This window comes from Heterodontus francisci, chromosome 28, assembly GCF_036365525.1.
Source record: "Heterodontus francisci isolate sHetFra1 chromosome 28, sHetFra1.hap1, whole genome shotgun sequence".
Taxonomy (NCBI): Eukaryota; Metazoa; Chordata; class Chondrichthyes; order Heterodontiformes; family Heterodontidae; genus Heterodontus; species Heterodontus francisci.
In genome coordinates this window covers 15477483-15498499 of record NC_090398.1, presented here as the reverse complement: position 1 = coordinate 15498499, position 21017 = coordinate 15477483, and the positions used below count along the sequence as shown (strand labels likewise).

General features: G+C 48.2%; 1 protein-coding gene across 4 annotated transcripts in view; it reads left to right on the top strand.

Annotated features, from left to right (window-relative positions):
• Positions 1 to 21017, top strand: part of LOC137345288 (ICOS ligand-like) — a 100272-nt gene that overhangs the window by 33293 nt on the left and 45962 nt on the right. For 3 of the 4 annotated variants that reach the window (XM_068008771.1, XM_068008770.1, XM_068008768.1), the window contains exons 2-5: positions 3753 to 3830; positions 6983 to 7037; positions 15358 to 15432; positions 20650 to 20976. In XM_068008771.1, the coding sequence (XP_067864872.1) occupies positions 3753 to 3830; positions 6983 to 7037; positions 15358 to 15432; positions 20650 to 20976 (535 nt within the window). The remainder of the gene's footprint in view (positions 1 to 3752; positions 3831 to 6982; positions 7038 to 15357; positions 15433 to 20649; positions 20977 to 21017) is intronic. The other variant, XM_068008769.1, reaches the window with a different exon arrangement.

Here is a 21017-nt window from a genome sequence, read left to right as displayed (position 1 = left end):
CCCCTACAATCCTCCCTATCTCTGTAACCTCCTCCACCCCTACATCCTTCCCTATCCCTGTAACCTCCTCCACCCCTACAACCATCCCTCTCTCTGTACCTCCTCCAGCCCCTACAACCTTCCCTATCTCTGTAACCTCCTCCAGCCCCTACAAACATCCCTATCTCTGTAACCTCCTCTCGCCCTCCAACCTTCCCTATCTCTGTAACCTCCTCCAGCCCCAACAACCTTCGCTATCTGCATAACCTCCTCCAGCCCCTACAACCCTCCCGATCTCAGTAACCTCCGCCAGCCCTACAACCCTCCCGATCTCTGTAACCTCCTCCAGCCCCTACAACCCTCCATATCTCTGTAAGCTCCTCCACCACTACAACCTTCCCTATCTCTGAAACATCCTGCAGCCCCTACAACGCTCCTCATCTCTTTAACCTCCTCCACCCCGACACCCCTCCCTATCTCTGTAATCTACTCCACCCCTACAACCTTCCCTATCTCTGTAACCTCCTCCAGCCCCTACAACCTTCCCTATCTCTGTAACCTCCTCCAACCCCTACAACCTTCTCTGTCTTTGTAACCTCCTCCAGCCCTACAACCTTCCCTATCTCTGTAACCTCCTCCAGCCCCTGCAACCTTCCCTATCTCTGTAACCTCCTCCAGCCCCTAAACCCTCCCTATCTCTGTACTCTACTCCACCCCCACATCCCTCCCTATCTCTGTAACCTCCTCCACCCCTACAACATTCCCTATCTCTGTAACTCCTCAAGTCCCTACAACCCTCCCCGTCACTGTAACCTCCTCCACCCCTGCAACTTTCCCTATCTCTGTAACCTCCTCCAGCCCCGACAACCCTCCCAATCTCTGTAACCACCTCCAACCCGCCCTATCTCTGTAACCTGCCCCAGTCCCTACAACCCTCCCTATCTCTGTAACCTCCTCCACCCCTACAACCCTCCCTGTCTCTGTAACCTTCTCCATCCCTGCAACCTTCCCTATCTCTGTAACCTCCTCCACCCCTACAACTTTCCCTATCTCTGTAACCTCCACCAACCCCTACAACCTTCTCTGTCTTTGTAACCTCCTCCAGCCCTACAACCTTCCCTATCTCTGTAACCTCCTCCAGCCCCTGCAACCTTCCCTATCTCTGTAACCTCCTCCACCCCAACAACATTCTCTATCTCTGTAACCTCCTCCAGCCCCTGAACCCTCCCTATCTCTGTACTCTACTCCACCCCCACATCCCTCCCTATCTCTGTAACCTCCTCCACCCCTACAACATTCCCTATCTCTGTAACTCCTCCAGTCCCTGCAACCCTCCCCGTCACTGTAACCTCCTCCACCCCTGCAACTTTCCCTATCTCTGTAACCTCCTCCAGCCCCGACAACCCTCCCTATCTCTGTAACCACCTCCAACCCGCCCTATCTCTGTAACCTGCCCCAGTCCCTACAACCCTCCCTATCTCTGTAACCTCCTCCACCCCTACAACCCTCCCTGTCTCTGTCACCTTCTCCATCCCTGCAACCTTCCCTATCTCTGTAACCTCCTACACCCCTGCAACCTTCCCTGTCTCTGTAACCTCCCCCACCCCTGCACCCCCCCCCTATCTCTGTAACCTCCTCCAGCCCCTACAACCCTCCCTATCTCTGTAACCTCCACCATCCCCTACAACCCTCCCCTCTCTGTAACCTCCTCCACATCTGCAACCCTCCCCATCTCTGTAACCTCCTCCACCCCTACAACCTTTCCTATCTCTGTAACTTCATCCACCCCTCCAACCTTCCCTATCTCTGTAACCTCCACCACCCCTACACCCCTCCCTATCTCTATAACCTCCTCCAGCCCCTACAACCCTCCCTATCTCTGTAATCTCCTGCACCCCGACAACCCTCCTTATCTCTGTAACCTCCTCCACCCGTTCAACCTTCCCTATCTCTGTAACCTCCTCCAGCCCCTACAACCATCCCTATCTCTGTAAATTCCTCCAGCCCCTACAACCTTCCCTATCTCTGTAACCTCCTCCAGCCCCGACAACCCTCCCTATCTCTGTAACCTCCTCCACCCCTACAACTTTCCCTATCTCTGTAACCTCCTCCACCCCTACAACCTTCCCTATCTCTGTAACCTCCTCCACCCCTGCAACTTTCCCTATCTCTGTAACCTCCTCCAGCCCTACAACCTTCCCTATCTCTGTAACCTCCTCCAGGTCCTGCAACCTTCCCTATCTCTGTAACCTCCTCCACCCCAACAACATTCTGTATCTCTGTAACCTCCTCCAGCCCCTAAACCCTCCCTATCTCTGTACTCTACTCCACCCCCACATCCCTCCCTATCTCTGTAACCTCCTCCACCCCTACAACATTCCCTATCTCTGTAACTCCTCCAGTCCCTACAACCCTCCCCGTCACTGTAACCTCCTCCACCCCTGCAACTTTCCCTATCTCTGTAACCTCCTCCAGCCCCGACAACCCTCCCTATCTCTGTAACCACCTCCAACCCGCCCTATCTCTGTAACCTGCCCCAGTCCCTACAACCCTCCCTATCTCTGTAACCTCCTCCACCCCTACAACCCTCCCTGTCTCTGTCACCTTCTCCATCCCTGCAACCTTCCCTATCTCTGTAACCTCCTCCACCCCTACAACCTTCCCTGTCTCTGTAACCTCCTCCACCCCTGCACCCCCCCCTATCTCTGTAACCTCCTCCAGCCCCTACAACCCTCCCTATCTCTGTAACCTCCACCATCCCCTACAACCCTCCCCTCTCTGTAACCTCCTCCACCCCTGCAACCCTCCCCATCTCTGTAACCTCCTCCACCCCTACAACCTTTCCTATCTCTGTAACTTCATCCACCCCCTCCAACCTTCCCTATCTCTGTAACCTCCTCCAGCCCCTACAACCCTCCCTATCTCTGTAACCTCCTCCACCCCTACAACCTTCCCTATCTCTGTAACCTCCTCCAGCCCCTACAACCCTCCCCATCTCTGTAACCTCCTCCACCCCTACAACCCTCCCTGTCTCTGTAACCTCCTCCATCCCTGCGACCCTCCCCTCTCTGTAACCTCCTCCTCCCCTGCATCCCTCTCCATCTCTGTAACCTCCTCCACCCTTACAACCTTTCCTATCTCTGTATCTTCCTCCACCCCTACAACCTTCCCTATCTCTGTAACCTCCTCCAGCCCCTACAACCCTCCCTATCTCTGTAACCTCCTCCAGCCCCTACAACCCTCCCTATCTCTGTAACCTCCTCCAGCCCCTACAACCCTCCCTATCTCTGTCACCTCCTTCACCCCTACAACCCTCCCTACCTCTATAACCTCCTCCAGCCCCTACAGACCTCCCTACCTTGATAACATCCTCCAGCACCTTCCAGCCTCCGAGATCTCTGCACTCCTCCAATTCCGGCCTCTTGAACATCCCCCGATTCCCATCGCTCCACCATTGGCGGCCCTGCCTTCAGCTTCCTGGGCCCTGAGCTCTGGAGCTCCCTCCCTAAATCTCTCCGCCTCGCTCTCTCGCTCTCTCTCCTCCATAATACCTCCCTCTTTCACCAACCCTTTGCTCACCTATCCTTAAGATCTCCTTCAGTGTCACAGTGTTTAATCTTGTTTGATGCAAAGCAGCTTGGGATGTTAACGATGCTATATAAATACAATAAAATAAATATATAAATACAAGTTATTGTGGGACACCCCCCATCCCCAAACTGTGGGTCTCCTGCCCCCCGCCAAACTGATGAACTCTTAATTGATTTTGACAGATGATGCTGGACGATTTCCGAGTGTTTGGAAAAGCACTCCAATTGTCAGTGAAGATTTCCAACGAGAATGCGGCTGAGGTGAGTTTTCTGGCCTGGAGAATGATTTTGGGTGGAGACCAACATCTCATTGCAGGTAGGCCACACCAAGCCTGTTCCACCTCTCGGAACCTGGAATGTACTGTCCCAGGGCCCAGTGTGGTCCCGAGAGCCAAAGACAGGCACAGCAAGATCCCATGTCCCAGGGCCCAGTGTGGTCCCGAGAGCCAAACACAGGCACAGCAAGATCCCATGTCCCAGGGCCCAGTGTGGTCCCGAGAGCCAAACACAGGCACAGCAAGATCCCAGCTCCCAGGGCCCACTGTGTCTCCCAGAGCCAAACACAGGCACAGCAAGATCCCATGTCCCAGGGCCCAGTGTGGTCCCGAGAGCCAAACACAGGCACAGCAAGATCCCATGTCCCAGTGCCCACTGTGTCTCCCAGACCCAAACACAGGCACAGCAAGATCCCAGCTCCCAGGGCCCACTGTGTCTCCCAGACCCAAACACAGGCACAGCAAGATCCCATGTCCCAGGGCCCAGTGTGGTCCAAACACAGGCACAGCAAGATCTCATGTCCCAGGGCCCAGTGTGGTCCCGAGAGACAAGCCCAGGCACAGCAAGATCCCAGTTCCCAGGGCCCAGTATGGTCCCGAGAGCCAAACACAGGCACAGCAAGATCCCAGGGCCCACTGTGGTCCAGAGAGCCAAACACAGGCACAGCAAGATCCCAGCTCCCAGGGCCCACTGTGTTCCCGAGAGCCAAACACAGGCACAGCAAGATCCCATGTCCCAGGGCCCACTGTGTTTCCCAGACCCAAACACAGGCACAGCAAGATCCCAGCTCCCAGGGCCCACTGTGTCTCCCAGACCCAAACACAGGCACAGCAAGATCCCATGTCCCAGGGCCCAGTGTGGTCCAAACACAGGCACAGCAAGATCCCATGTCCCAGGGCCCAGTGTGGTCCCGAGAGACAAGCCCAGGCACAGCAAGATCCCAGTTCCCAGGGCCCAGTGTGGACCCGAGAGCCAAACACAGGCACAGCAAGATCCCAGGGCCCACTGTGGTCAAGAGAGCCAAACACAGGCACAGCAAGATCCCAGCTCCCAGGGCCCACTGTGTTCCCGTGAGCCAAACACAGGCACAGCAAGATCCCAGTTCCCAGGGCCCACTGTCGTCCCGAGAGCCAAACACAAGCACAGCAAAATCCCAGCTCCCAGGGCCCACTGTGGCCCTGAGAGCCAAACACGGGCACAGCAAGATCCCAGCTCCGAGGGCCCACTGTGGTCCCGAGAGCCAAACACGGGCACAGCAAGATCCCAGCTCCCAGAGCCCAGTGGGTTCCTGAGATCCAAACACGGGCACAGCAAGATCCCATTTCCTGGGGCCCAGTGGGTTCCTGAGATCCAAACACAGGCACAGCAAGATCCCAGGTCCCTCCCTCCCAATGTGGTCCCGATCGCCACACACAGGCACAGCAAGATCCCATGTTCCAGGGCTCTGTGTGGTCCTGAGATCTAAACATAGGCACAGCAAAATCCCAGGTCCCAGGGTGGTACTGAGACCCAAATACAGGCACAGCAATATCCCAGGGCACAGAGTGATCCTGAGAACCACACACAGGCACAGCAAGATTCCATGTCCCAGGACTCTGTGGTCCTGAGATCAAAACATAGGCCCAGCAAGATCCCAGGTCCCAGGGTGGTACTGAGACCCAAACACAGGCACAGCAAGATCCCAGGTCTCAGGCCCCAGTGTGGTACTCAGACCCAAACACAGGCACAGCAAGATCCCAGGTCTCAGGCCCCAGTGTGGTGCTGAGATCCAAACACAGTCACAGGAAGATCCCAAGGCCCTGTGTGGTCCTGAGGCCCACACACAAGCACAGAAAGATCCCATGTCCCAGGGTGGTACTGAGACCCACACACAGGAACCGCAAGATCCCAGGGCCCAATGTGGTCCTGAGACCCAAACGGAGGCAGAGAAAGATCCCAGGGCTCAGTGTGGTCCTGAGCCCCAAACACAGGCACAGAAAGATCCCATATTCCAGGCCCCAGTGTGGTCCTGAGACCCAAACACAGGCACAGAAAGATCCCATGTTCCAGGCCCCAGTGTGGTCCTGAGACCCAAACACAGGCACAGCAAGATCCCAGGGCCCAGTGTGGTCCTGAGACCCAAACACAGGCACACCAAGATCCCAGGGCCCAGGCCCCGGTGTGATACTGAGACCCAAACACAGGCACAGCAAGATCCCGGGTCCCTCCCTCCCAGTGTGGTCCCAAGGCCCACACACAAGCACAGCAAGATCCCAGGTCCCTCCCTCCCAATGTGATCCCGAGACCCAAATACAGGCACAGCAAGATCCCATGTTCCAGGCCCCAGTGTGGTCCTGAGACCCAAATACAGGCACAGCAAGATCCCATGTTCCAGGCCCCAGTGTGGTCCTGAGTCCCAAACACAGGCACAGCAAGATCCCATGTTCCAGGCCCCAGTGTGGCCCTGAGACCCAAACACAGGCACAGCAAGATCCCATGTCTCAGGGCCCAGTGCTGTACTGAGACCCAAGCACAGGCACAGCAAGATCCCATGTCCCAAGGCCTAGTGTGTTACTGAGCCCCACACAGGTATAGCAAGATCCCAGGTCCCTCCACCCAGTGTGATACTGAGCCCCACACACAGGTACAGAAAGATCCCAGGTCCCAGCAAACCCCTCCCCAGTGTGGTACTGAGTCTCAATCACAGGCACAGAAAGGTCCCAGGTTCCAGACCACTCCAATATGGTACTGAGCTCCAAACACAGGCACAGCAAGATCACACATCTCCCCCTTCCTGCCCAAGTGTGGTACTGAGACCCACGCACAGTCACAGTAAGATCCCAGGTCCCAGCCCCTGGTGCGGGTGGGGGTGTGTGTGGGGAGGGGTAGGCAGGATATATTGGTCCTCAGTACCCCTTGGGTTGGATTGGGTTGTAGCTCCTGTGCTGGATGACGGTGCAGAGATCCCTGTTGGTGACATTTGGGAGTGCGGTTGCAATCAGGGCTCAGTCGTGGTGCAGCCTTCCACTGTGCAATATCCAGTGGACATGCGCAGTATGGAGCTGACAGCCGAAGCTGCTCCTGGCCTGACAAGGAGGAATTATCATCGCATTCTCAATTCACGGTCAGAAACCTTCAATTCTATCTCTGTTTAACAGCAGGAGAATGGGATAATTCGCAGCCTGGTTAAAACTGCTGGAGGATACATTGGAGGTAAAAAGAAACCATATTGACTTGCTCCCTCTCTGCCTCACATCCCTCCCCTCACTCTATCCCCTTAATCCCACTCCTCTTCTCTCCCTCCCTCTCACTCTGCGTCCCCATGTTGCCCCCTCTCTCTCTCACTCTCCTCTTCTCCCACTCGCTCCCTCTCTCCCTCTCCCTGTATCACACTTGCTCCTTAGCTCTCCATTTTACCCTCTCACCGACCTTCTCTCCCTCCCTTGCCCTCAATACCCTTTTCCTGTTTCGCCCTCTACTCTTCAGCATCCTTTCTCTTTCTCCCTCGCGCCCTCCCTCTCTCCTGCTCCCTCTCCTTGTCTTTACTCTCTACTCTCTCTCTGTCTCACTCTTCATCTCTGCTCTCTCCCTCTATCCTTCTCTCCCTCTGTCTCACTCTCTCTCTCCTGGTCTCTCCCTCTCTACTCTCTTCCTATAGCCTTCCTATGCATATGTGATGGTTTTCTAGAACAGTAAAACAGTATGTTGAGGAACCAATTAGAGAACGAGCTATTTTAGATCTAGTATTGTGCAATGAGAAAAGGGTTAATTAATAATCTTGTTGTCAAGGAGCCTTTAGGAAAGAGTGACCATAATATTGTAGAATTTTACATTAAGTTTGAAAGTGATGTAGTTCAATCCAAAACTAGGCTCTTAAAGTAAATTGGGAAACTACATTAAAAAGGTATTACTGTAGACAGGAAGTGGTTAGCATTTAAAGAATTAATACATGGTTTTCAACAAATTTACAGTCCTTTGAGGCACAAAAACCCAGCAGGAGAAATGATTCAACCATGACTAACAAGAGAAGTTAAAGATATTATTAAATCAAAGGAAGAAGCTTATAAAGTTGCCAAAAAAACGTAGTAAGCCTGAGGATTGTGAGCATTTTGGAATTCAGCAGAGGAGGACCAAGAAACTGATAAAGAAAGAGAAAATAGAATATGAAAGTAAACTAGCAAGGAGCATAAGAACAGACTGAAAAGCTTCCATAGGTATGCAAAAAGGGAAAAGATTAGCAAAGACAACAGTGGGCCCATATTCACTTCTGGCAGATGGAGTATAATGTGAGAAAATGTTGTCCATTTGGGCAGGAAGAATAAAAAAGAAGCATATTATCTAAATGGTGAGAGATTGCAGAGCTCTGTGAAAAGTCATTGGCAAACAGGACTAAGGAAAATCTCAAGGCTTTTTATACATATATAAAGAGAAAGATGGTAACCAGGGAAAGGGTTGGCCCACTCGAGGACAGAGATGGGAATCTATGTGTGGAGCCAGAGGAAATGGGCGAGGTGCTAAATGAGTACTTTGCACCAGTATTCACCAAAGAGAAGGACTTGGTGGATGATGAGCCTAGGGAAGGGAGTGCAGATAGTCTCAGTCATCTCATTATCAAAAAGGAGGAGGTGTTGGGTGTCTTGCAAAGCATTAAGGTAGATAAGTCCCCAGGGCCTGATGGGATCTACCCTGGAATACTGAGGGAGGTAAGGGAAGAAATTGCTGGAGCCTTGACAGAAATCTTTGCATCCTCATTGGCTACAGGTGAGGTCCCAGAGGACTGGAGAATAGCCAATGTTGTTCCTTTGTTTAAGAAGGGTGGCAAGGATAATCCAGGAAATTATAGGCTGGTGAGCCTTACGTCAGTGGTAGGGAAACTATTAGAGAGGATTATACGGGACAGGATTTACTCCTATTTGGAAACAAACGAACTTATTAGCGAGAGACAGCATGGTTTTGTGAAGGGGAGGTTGTGTCTCACTAATTTGATTGAGTTTTTTGAGGAAGTGACGAAGACGATTGATGAAGGAAGGGTGGTGGATGTTGTCTATATGGACTTCAGTAAAGCCTTTGACAAGGTCCCGCATGGCAGACTGGTACAAAAGGTGAAGTCACACAGGATCAGAGGTGAGCTGACAAGATGGATACAGAACTGGCTCGGTCATAGAAGACGGAGGGTAGCAGTGGAAGGGTGTTTTTCTGAATGGAGGGATGAGACTAGTGGTGTTCCACAGGGATCAGTGCTGGGACCTTTGCTGTTTGTAGTATATATAAATGATTTGGAGGAAAATGTAGCTGGTCTGATTAGCAGGTTTGCGGACGACACAAAGGTTGGTGGAGTTGCGGTTAGTGATGAGGATTGTCAGAGGATACAGCAAGATATAGATCGGTTGGAGACTTGGACGGAGAAATGGCAGATGGAGTTTAATCCAGACAAATGTGAGGTAATGCATTTTGGAAGGTCTAATACAGGTGGGAAGTATACAGTAAATGGCATAACCCTTAGGAGTATTGACAGGCAGAGAGATCTGGGCGTACAGATCCACAGGTCACTGAAAGTGGCAACGCAGGTGGATAAGGTAGTCAAGAAGGCATACGGCATGCTTGCCTTCATCGGTCGGGGCATAGAGTATAAAAATTGGCAAGTCATGCTGCAGCTGTACAGAACCTTAGTTAGGCCACACTTAGAATATTGCGTACAATTCTGGTCGCCACACTACCAGAAGGACGTGGAGGCTTTGGAGAGGGTACAGAGGAGGTTTACCAGGATGTTGCCTGGTCTGGAGGGCATCAGCTATGAGGAGAGGTTGGAAAAACTCGGATTGTTTTCACTGGAACGACGGAGGTGGAGGGGCGACATGATAGAGATTTACAAAGTTATGAGCGACATGGACAGAGTGGATAGTCAGAAGCTTTTTCCCAGGGTGGAAGAGTCAGTTACTTAGGGACATAGGTTTAAGGTGAGAGGGGCAATGTTTAGAGGGGATGTGCGAGGCAAGTCTTTTACACAGAGGGTGGTGAGTGCCTGGAACTTGCTGCCAGGGGAGGTGGTGGAAGCAGATACGATAGCGACGTTTAAGAGGGGTCTCGACAGGGTGGATGTGGAAAGGATGTTTCCCCTTGTGGGAGAATCTCAAATGAGGGGTCACTGTTTAAAAATAAGGGGTCGCACATTTAAGACAGAGATTAGGAGAAATTTTTTTCTCTCAGAGGGTTGGGAATCTTTGGAATTCTCTTCCTCAAAAGGCAGTGGAAGCAGAGTCTTTGAATATTTTTAAGGCAGAGGTAGATATTCTTGATAAGTAAGGGGGTGAAAGGTTATTGGGGTTGGTGGAAATCCATGTTGACTCTGCCCAATCCTACCATTATGTTCTAAGTATGCAGTTATCACATGCTTTATTACAGATTCTAACATTTTCTCTGTAACTAATATCAGAGTAACAGGTCTGTAGTACCCCACTTTCTCTTTCCCTACTTTCTTAAATAGTGGGGTTACATTTGCTACTTCCAATCTTTAGGAACTGCTCCAGTATCTATAGAATTTTGGAAGATGACCACCAATGCATCCACTATCTCTACAGCCACCTCTTTCAACACTCTGGGAATGTAGATCATCAGGTCCAGGGGATTTAATCAACTTTCAATCTGATTAATTTCTCCAGTACAACATTTTTACTGATAGTAATTTCTTTCAGTTCCTCATTCTCGCTTGTTCTTTGGTTCTCGAGTATCTCTAGGTTTTTTTTTTGTAAAAGGGAAATCATGTTTGACAAACCTGTTGGAGTTTTTTGAAGCTGTAACTAGCAGAATAGATCAGGGGGAGCCAGTAGATGTGGAAGAGTCTGTCACTCTAGAATTAGCCTTTATAGCCACGCCAGGCTTCACAAACCACTGACCACCTCCAGGCGCTTACCCATTGTCTCTCGAGACAAGGAGGCCAAAGAAGAAGGTATATTTGGATTTTCAGAAGGCTTTTGATAAGGTCCCACACAGGAAGTTAGTAAATAAAATTAGAGTGCATGGGATTGGGGGTGATATTCTGGTATGGATTGAGATTTGGTTAATGGACAGGAAACAGAGAGTAGGAATAAATGGGTCATTCTCAGGTTGGCAGGCTGTGACTAGTGAGGTACAACAAGGATCAGTAATAAAAACAAGAAATGCTGGAATCACTCAGCAGGTCTGGCAGCATCTGTGGAAAGAGAAGCAGAGTTAACGTTTCGGGTCAGTGACCCTTCATCGGAACTCTTTTGTCAGTTCCGATGAAGGGTCACTGACCCGAAACGTTAACTCTGCTTCTCTTTCCACAGATGCTGCCAGACCTGCTGAGTGATGCCAGCATTTCTTGTTTTAATTTCAGATTTCCAGCATCCGCAGTACTTTGCTTTTATTTTACTACAAGGATCAGTGCTTGGGTCCCAGCTATTCACAATCCATATCAATGAATTGGAGGTGGGGACCAAATGTAATATTTCCAAGTTTGCTGATGACACAAAACTAGTTGGGAATGTGTGTTGTGACGAGGATGAAATGAGGCTTCAGAGAGATTTCGACAGGCTAAGTGAATTTTTTTTCAAATTCATTCATGTGATGTGGGCATCACTGGCCAGGCCAGCATTTATTGCCCATCCCTAATTGCCCTTGAGAAGGTGGTGGTGAGCCACCTTCTTGAACCGCTGCAGTCCATGTGGGGTAGGTACACCCACAGTGCTGTTAGGAAGGGAGTTCCAGGATTTTGACCCAGTGACAGTGAAGGAACGGCGATATAGTTCCAAGTCAGGATGGCGTGTGACTTGGAGGGGAACTTGCAGGTGGTGGTGTTCCCATGTATTTGCTGCCCTTGTCCTTCTAGTTGGTAGAGGTCGCAGGTTTGGAAGGTGCTGTCTAAGGAGCCTTGGTGCATTGCTGCAGTGCATCTTGTAGATGGTACACACTGCTGCCACTGTGCGTCGGTGGTGGAGGGAGTGAATGTTTGTGGACGGGGAGCCAATCAAGCGGGCTGCTTTGTCCTGGATGGTGTCGAGCTTCTTGAGTGTTGTTGGAGCTGCACCCATCCAGGCAAGTGGAGAGTATTCCATCACATTCCTGACTTGTACCTTGTAGATGGTGGACAGGCTTTGGGGAGTCAGAAAGTGAGTTACTCACTGCCGGATTCCCATCCTCTGACCTGCTCTTGTAGCCACGGTATTTATATGGCTACTTCAGTTCAGTTTCTGGTCAATGGTAACCCCGAGGATGTTGATAGTGGGGGATTCAGCGATGGTAATGCCATTGAATGTCAAGGGGAGATGGTTAGATTCTCTCTTGTTGGAGATGGTCATTGACTGACACTTGTGTGGTGTGAATGTTACTTGCCACTTATCAGCCCAAGCCTGGATATTGTCCAGGTCTTGCTGCATTTCTACACAGACTGCTTCAGTATCTGAGGAGTCACGAATGGTGCTGAACATTGTGCAATCATCAGTGACAATCCCCATTTCTGACGTTGTGATTGAAGGAAGGTCATTGATGAAGCAGCTGAAGATGGTTGGACCGAGAGTAATAATAATTAACTGGGGGAAAGCCAACTTCAATGGGGTAAGAATGGAGCTGGGACAAATAAATTGGAATCAATGGTTGGCAGGAAAAACAGTAGCTGAACAATGGGTTACCTTCAAACAAGAGATAGTTCGGCTGTAGTCAAGGTATAGTCCCATTAAAGGGAAAGGTTGGGCAAAGAACTCCAGAGCTCCTTGGATGACAAAAGAGATAGTGTCCTGCAGGCCCCCACCTGCCAAGACTGAGGCACACATTATTTTGCCACATGAACTTTAAAACTTAAAATTGTGGCTGGGAAGAAAAGTTGACCTTTCACAAGGAATTGCCAAGCCCCTGACTGGAAAGACATTTGCATGCTGGCAGACAGTGTTGGAACAAGGGACCCCAGTCCTTGCTTCCCCATTACAGAGAAGAAGAGGTCAGACCAGTTCAGTCACATGACTAACTCCTGGACTGAAAAGATCTCTCTCCTGTCTGCTCACATCTCTTTCTCACGGAACTGAAGACCCATTGAAGACACAGGAACCCCAAGAGAGAAAAGTCTCCTACAGTGAACAAGGTTTAAGAAGAATACTGGGCCCCAATGAAAAGCAAGACGACATCCAATCAAGGACCACAGCGAGCTTGAAGCACAGTAAAAACCCCTCTTCAGAGATTGCCTGAAACATTTTTTACATAATGTTTCTTCTCTTTTCTGCCCCTATTTTCATGTGCGTATCACGTATGCATGCTAGTGTGGGGCGGGGCTTGTATCCATAGGCATTTACCGTATTGGAGTTTAAGTTTAAGGTTTAATACATTTCACTTTTCTTCTTTAAACCTGTTTATGCTCATTTCTTTACCTTTTCATTGGAAAGTGGTGAACAAGGATTCACCAAGGGGGCGCTCAAAACACAGTGTGTTTGAAATGAAACCCTGTTGCAGTAAGACCAGGTGAAGACAGTAAAAGACCCCTGGACACCTTTCTCACCTGGTCATAACAATAGAGATTAAGATGAAGAAAAAGTGTGCTCATGGCAGATGTCGGGTAGATAAGACAATAGAGAACCTGGCTGAATATAGAAGGTTCAGAGGGGAAGTGAAAAAGCATATGAGAGAAGCAAAGAGAGAGTATGAGAAGAGACTGGCAGCTAACATAAAAGGGAATGCAGAAGTCTTCATAGGCATATTAATAGTAAAAGGGAGGGTGGGATCGATTAGGGACCACAAAGGGGATTTATGCATGGAGGCAGGTATCTGTTTTTATCAAGTAAGAAGATGCAACCCAGGCCATGGTGAAAGAGGAAGTAAGTCAGACACTAGAATAATTTAAAATTGATTAGGAGGAGGTATTGGATAGACTGTGTACTTAAATTTGATTAAGCACCAGGTGAGATGCATCAAGGATACTGAGGGAAGTGAGAGTGGAAATTGCGGAGGTACTGACCATAATTTTTCAGTCTTCCTTAGACTCGGGGGTGGAGCCAGAGGACTGGAGAATTGCAAACCTTACACTCTTGTTCAAAAAAGGTGGTAAAGATAATCCCAGCAACTACAGGCCAGTCAGTTTAACTTCAGTGGTGGGGAAGCTTCTGGAAACAACAGTTAGGGACAAAATTAATAGTCACTTGGGTGAATGTGGGTTCATTAAGCAAAGCCAGCAATGGATTTCTTCAGTGAATGTCATGTCTAATGAACTTTGCTGGAGTTTTTTGAGGAGGTAACAGAGAGGGTTGATGAGGGCAATGCTGTTGATGTGGTGCACATGAACTTTCAAAAGGCGTTTGATACAGTGTCACACAACAGACTTGTGAGTAAACTTGTATCTCATGGAATAAAAAGGGACATGGATATGAATTTCGTTGAGTGACAGAAAACAAAGAGTAGTGATTAATGGATGTTGTTCGGGCTGGAGGAAGGTTTGTAGTGGAGTTCCCCCGGTATCAGTGTTGGGACCCTTGCACTTCCTGATATATATTAGTGACCTAGACCTCGGTGTACAGGGCACAATTTCAAAATTTGCAGGAATATGAAACTTGGAAGCATTGTGAACTGTGAGGAGGATAGTGTAGAAGTTCAAAAGGACATAGACAAGTTGGTGAAATGGGCAGACAGGTGGCAGATGAAGTTTAATACAGAGAAATGTGAGGTGATTCATTTTGGTAGGAAGAACATGGAGAGACAATATAAAATAAAGGGTACAATTGTAAAGGGGGTGCAGGAGCAGAGGGACCTGGGTGTATATGTGCATAAGTCATTGAAGATGGCAGGACAGGATGAGAGAGCGGTTAATAAAGCATACAATATCCTGGGCTTTATTAATAGGGGCATAGAGTACAAGAGCAAGGAAGTTATATTGAACTTGTAGAAGACACTAGTTCGGTCTCAGCTGGAGTATCGTGTCCAATTCTGGGCACTGCACTTGAGGAAGAACGTCAGGGCATTGGAGAGAATACAGAAAAGATTCACGAGAATATTTCCCGGGATGAGGAATTTCATTTTATGAAGATAGATTGGAGAAGTTAGAACTGTTTTTCTTGGAGAAGAGAAGGCTGAGAGGTGATTTGACAGAGGTATTCAAAATCATGAGGGGTCAGGACAGAGTAGATAGAGAAACTGTGAAAGGATCGAGAACGAGAGGGCACAGATTTAAACTGTTTGGTAAAAGAAGCAATGGTAACATGAAGAAAAATGTTTTTATGTAGCGATTGCTTGAGGTCTGGAATGTGCTGCCTGAGAGTGTGGAAGCAGGTTTGATTGGGGAATTCAGTAAGGAATTGGATTGTTGTCTGAAAAGGAAGAATGGGAAGGGCTGCAAGGAGAAGGAGGAGGAGTGGCAGGAGGTAAATAGCTCGTTCGGAGAGCCAGTACAGACAGGATGGGTTGAATGACCTCCTTCGGTGTGTAACAATTCTGTGATTCAGAGATTCTCCATTTCTCTGTATCTCCCTCTCTCACCTTTGATCATTGAACCAACCCATGTGCCTGCCATAATACAGTTATTTTTTCTCTATTTAAGGAAATAATGGATCATGGAACATCAAATCAATCATCACGTGTCTGATAATAATGGTTAAAATCGCACAGGCATCAGGTAGGATCAACCAACGGTATAACTGGGATTCAAGCAGTGAGCTACCTTGTGATATAACCAGTGATATATCAGTGAGATAATGTGTGATATAACCAGTGATATATCAGTGAGATAAAGCAGTGAGATAACGTGTGATATAACCAGTGATATATCAGTGAGATAAAGCAGTGAGATAACGTGTGATATAACCAGTGATATATCAGTGAGATAAAGCAGTGAGATAACTTGTGATATAACGAGTGATATATCAGTGAGATACAGCAGTGAGATAACTTGTGATATAACCAGTGATATATCAGTGATATAAAGCAGTGAGATAACGTGTGATATAACCAGTGATATATCACAAAGAACAGCTAGGCGTTGCGCAAACGACTACTGGCAACACCTATGCAGTCATATTCAGCTGGCCTCAGACACCGGAAACATCAGAGGAATGTATGATGGCATGAAGAGAGCTCTTGGGCCAACCATCAAGAAGATCACCCCCCTCAAATCTAAATCAGGGGACATAATCACTGACCAACGCAAACAGATGGACCGCTGGGTTGAGCACTACCTAGAACTGTACTCCAGGGAGAATGCTGTCACTGAGACTGCCCTCAATGCAGCCCAGCCTCTACCAGTCATGGATGAGCTGGACATACAGCCAACCAAATCGGAACTCAGTGATGCCATTGATTCCCTAGCCAGCGGAAAAGCCCCTGGGAAGGACAGCATTACCCCTGAAATCATCAAGAGTGCCAAGCCTGCTATACTCTCAGCACTACATGAACTGCTATGCCTGTGCTGGGACGAGGGAGCAGTACCCCAGGACATGCGCGATGCCAACATCATCACCCTCTATAAAAACAAAGGTGATCGCGGTGACTGCAACAACTACCGTGGAATCTCCCTGCTCAGCATAGTGGGGAAAGTCTTTGCTCGAGTCGCTCTGAACAGGCTCCAGAAGCTGGCCGAGCGCGTCTACCCTGAGGCACAGTGTGGCTTTCGTGCAGAGAGATCGACTATTGACATGCTGTTCTCCCTTCGTCAGATACAGGAGAAATGCCGTGAACAACAGATGCCCCTCTACATTGCTTTCATTGATCTCACCAAAGCCTTTGACCTCGTCAGCAGACGTGGTCTCTTCAGACTACTAGAAAAGATCGGATGTCCACCAAAGCTACTAAGTATCATCACCTCATTCCATGACAATATGAAAGGCACAATTCAACATGGTGGCTCCTCATCAGAGCCCTTTCCTATCCTGAGTGGTGTGAAACAGGGCTGTGTTCTCGCACCCACACTTTTTGGGATTTTCTTCTCCCTGCTGCTTTCACATGCGTTCAAATCCTCTGAAGAAGGAATTTTCCTCCACACAAGATCAGGGGGCAGGTTGTTCAACCTTGCCCGTCTAAGAGCGAAGTCCAAAGTACGGAAAGTCCTCATCAGAGAACTCCTCTTTGCTGACGATGCTGCTTTAACATCTCACACTGAAGAATGCCTGCAGAGTCTCATCGACAGGTTTGCGTCTGCCTGCAATGAATTTGGCCTAACCATCAGCCTCAAGAAAACGAACATCATGGGGCAGGATGTCAGAAATGCTCCATCCATCAATATTGGCGACCACGCTCTGGAAGTGGTTCAAGAGTTCACCTACCTAGGCTCAACTATCACCAGTAACCTGTCTCTAGATGCAGAAATCAACAAGCGCATGGGTAAGGCTTCCACTGCTATATCCAGACTGGCCAAGAGAGTGTGGGAAAATGGCGCACTGACACGGAACACAAAAGTCCGAGTGTATCAGGCCTGTGTCCTCAGTACCTTGCTCTACGGCAGCGAGGCCTGGACAACGTATGCCAGCCAAGAGCGACGTCTCAATTCATTCCATCTTCGCTGCCTTCGGAGAATACTTGGCATCAGGTGGCAGGACTATATCTCCAACACAGAAGTCCTTGAAGCGGCCAACACCCCCAGCTTATACACACTACTGAGTCAGCGGCGCTTGAGATGGCTTGGCCATGTGAGCCGCATGGAAGATGGCAGGATCCCCAAAGACACATTGTACAGCGAGCTCGCCACTGGTATCAGACCCACCGGCCGTCCATGTCTCCGTTATAAAGACGTCTGCAAACGCGACATGAAATCGTGTGACATTGATCACAAGTCGTGGGAGTCAGTTGCCAGCATTCGCCAGAGCTGGCGGGCAGCCATAAAGACAGGGCTAAATTGTGGCGAGTCGAAGAGACTTAGTAGTTGGCAGGAAAAAAGACAGAGGCGCAAGGGGAGAGCCAACTGTGCAACAGCCCCAACAAACAAATTTCTCTGCAGCACCTGTGGAAGAGCCTGTCACTCCAGAATTGGCCTTTATAGCCACTCCAGGCGCTGCTTCACAAACCACTGACCACCTCCAGGCGCGTATCCATTGTCTCTCGAGATAAGGAGGCCCAAAAGAAAGAAATATCAGTGAGATAAAGCAGTTAGATAACGTGTGATATAACCAGTGATATATCAGTGAGATCAAGCAGTGAGATAACGTGTGATATAACCAGTGATATATCAGTGAGATACAGCAGTGAGATAACGTGTGATATAACCAGTGATATATCAGTGAGATAAAGCAGTGAGATAACTTGTGATATAACCAGTGATATATCAGTGAGATAAAGCAGTGAGATATCAGTGAGATACAGCAGTGAGATAACTTGTGATATAACCAGTGATATATCAGTGAGATAAAGCAGTGAGATAACTTGTGATATAACCAGTGATATATCAGTGAGATAAAGCAGTGAGATAACTTGTGATATAACCAGTGATATATCAGTGAGATAAAGCAGTGAGATAACGTGTGATATAACCAGTGATATATCAGTGAGATACAGCAGTGAGATAACGTGTGATATAACCAGTGATATATCAGTGAGATAAAGCAGTGAGATAACTTGTGATATAACCAGTGATATATCAGTGAGATAAAGCAGTGAGATAACTTGTGATATAACCAGTGATATATCAGTGAGATAAAGCAGTGAGATAACGTGTGATATAACCAGTGATATATCAGTGAGATAAAGCAGTGAGATAACGTGTGATATAACCAGTGATATATCAGTGAGATAAAGCAGTGAGATAACGTGTGATATAACCAGTGATATATCAGTGAGATAAAGCAGTGAGATAACGTGTGATATAACCAGTGATATATCAGTGAGATAAAGCAGTGAGATAACGTGTGATATAACCAGTGATATATCAGTGAGATACAGCAGTGAGATAACGTGTGATATAACCAGTGATATATCAGTGAGATACAGCAGTGAGATAACGTGTGATATAACCAGTGATATATCAGTGAGATAAAGCAGTGAGATAACGTGTGATATAACCAGTGATATATCAGTGAGATAAAGCAGTGAGATAACGTGTGATATAACCAGTGATATATCAGTGAGATACAGCAGTGAGATAACGTGTGATATAACCAGTGATATATCAGTGAGATAAAGCAGTGAGATAATGTGTGATATAACCAGTGATATATCAGTGAGATGAAGCAGTGAGATAACGTGTGATATAACCAGTGATATATCAGTGAGATAAAGCAGTGAGATAACGTGTGATATATCAGTGATATAAAGCAGTGAGATAACGTGTGATATAACCAGTGATATATCAGTGAGATAAAGCAGTGAGATAACGTGTGATATAACCAGTGATATATCAGTGATATAAAGCAGTGAGATAACGTGTGATATAACCAGTGATATATCAGTGATATCGAGCAGTGAGATACACAGTTGTGACAATTCTGGTCTCCATATCCCTTGGTTAGACGACACCTGGAGCATTGTGCACAGTTTTGCTCTCCATTTCCCTTGGTTGGACCACACTTGGAGCACTGTGCACAGTTCGGATCTCCGTATGTCTTGGTTGGACCACACTTGGAGTACTGTGCACAGTTCTGGTCTCCATATCCCTTGGTTAGACCACACTTGGAGCACTGTGCACAGTTCAGATCTCTGTATGTCTTGGTTGGACCACACGGAGCACTGTGCACCGTTCGGATCTCCGTATGTCTTGGTTAGACCACACTTGGAGCACTGTGCACAGTTCTGGTCTCCATATCCCTTGGTAAGACCACACTTGGAGCACTGGACACAGTTCCAGTCTCCATATCCCTTGGTTAGACCACACTTGGAGCACTGTGCACAGTTCCAGTCTCCATATCCCTTGGTTAGACCACACTTGGAGCACTGTGTACATTTCTGATCTCCATATCCCTTGGTAAGGCCACACTTGGAGCACTGTACACAGTTCCAGTCTCCATATCCCTTGGTTAGATCACACTTGGAGCACTGTGCACAGTTCCAGTCTCCATATCCCTTGGTTAGACCACACTTGGAGCACTGTGTACAGTTCTGATCTCCATATCCCTTGGTTAGACCACACTTGGAACACTGTGTACAGTTCCAGTCTCCATATCCCTTGGTTAGACCTCACTTGGAGCACTGTGTACAGTTCCAGTCTCCATATCCCTTGGTTGGACCACACTTGGAGCACTGTGCACAGTTCCAGTCTCCATATCCCTTGGTTAGACCTCACTTGGAGCACTGTGTACAGTTCCAGTCTCCATATCCCTTGGTTAGACCACACTTGGAGCACTGCGCACAGTTCTAGTCTCCATATTACAAAAAGGATATAGAGACCCTCGTGAAGATGCAAAAAAGGATGATCCCAGAACTGAGAGGTTACATATAACTATCAGGAAAGACTGAACAGGCTGGGGCTGTTATCTCTAGAAGAGAGAATGCAGAACGGTGGATAATAGAGGTCTTTAAAATCATGCAAGTTTCGATGGGGTCAATGTGGAGATGACGTTTCCACTTGTTTGTGAGATCAGAACTCGGGACCGTCAATATAAGATAGTAATAAATCCAGACAGGGAATTCAGGAGAAACATCTTTCCCCACAGAGTGGTGAGAATGTGCAACTCACTCCCACAGGGATTGGGTGAGGGGAATAGTGTGGATGTACTTAAGGGGGAAGCTGGAGAGAGAAAGGAATAGAAGGATATGGTGATGGGGTGAGATGAAGAGGGGCTTGTGTGGGGTATAGACATGGATCTTTTGGGCCGAATGGACTGTTTCTGTGCTGAAATCCTGTGTCACACTGTCAACTCTCACATGTCAGAATTATTGACCAGATAATTGGCTGTTTGGATTTGCTTTGTAGGACATAATATAAGTGCCACGGTTGGAGGTGATGTACTTCTACCCTGTAAGAGTGATCCCAAAGGAATTGCTGAGGCTTCCATGTACTGGGAGAAAGTGCAAAAGAGAATCGTGGTTTGGTATTGGAACAAAGGCAAGGAAGATCCCCAGCATCAGGACCCGCAGTACAGGAATCGAACCCTCATCGCCAACAGTGAATTCCTCAGAGGAAATCTGTCACTGCTGATACAGAGGCTGCAAATGAATGACAGTGGAGAATACAATTGTGTAGTCTTGCAGAATGGGACTGGGACTCCCGACATATTAATTGTCAATCTGGAAGTAAACAGTGAGTGCTAAAGACATCTCTGTCCGTCATACATTATACGG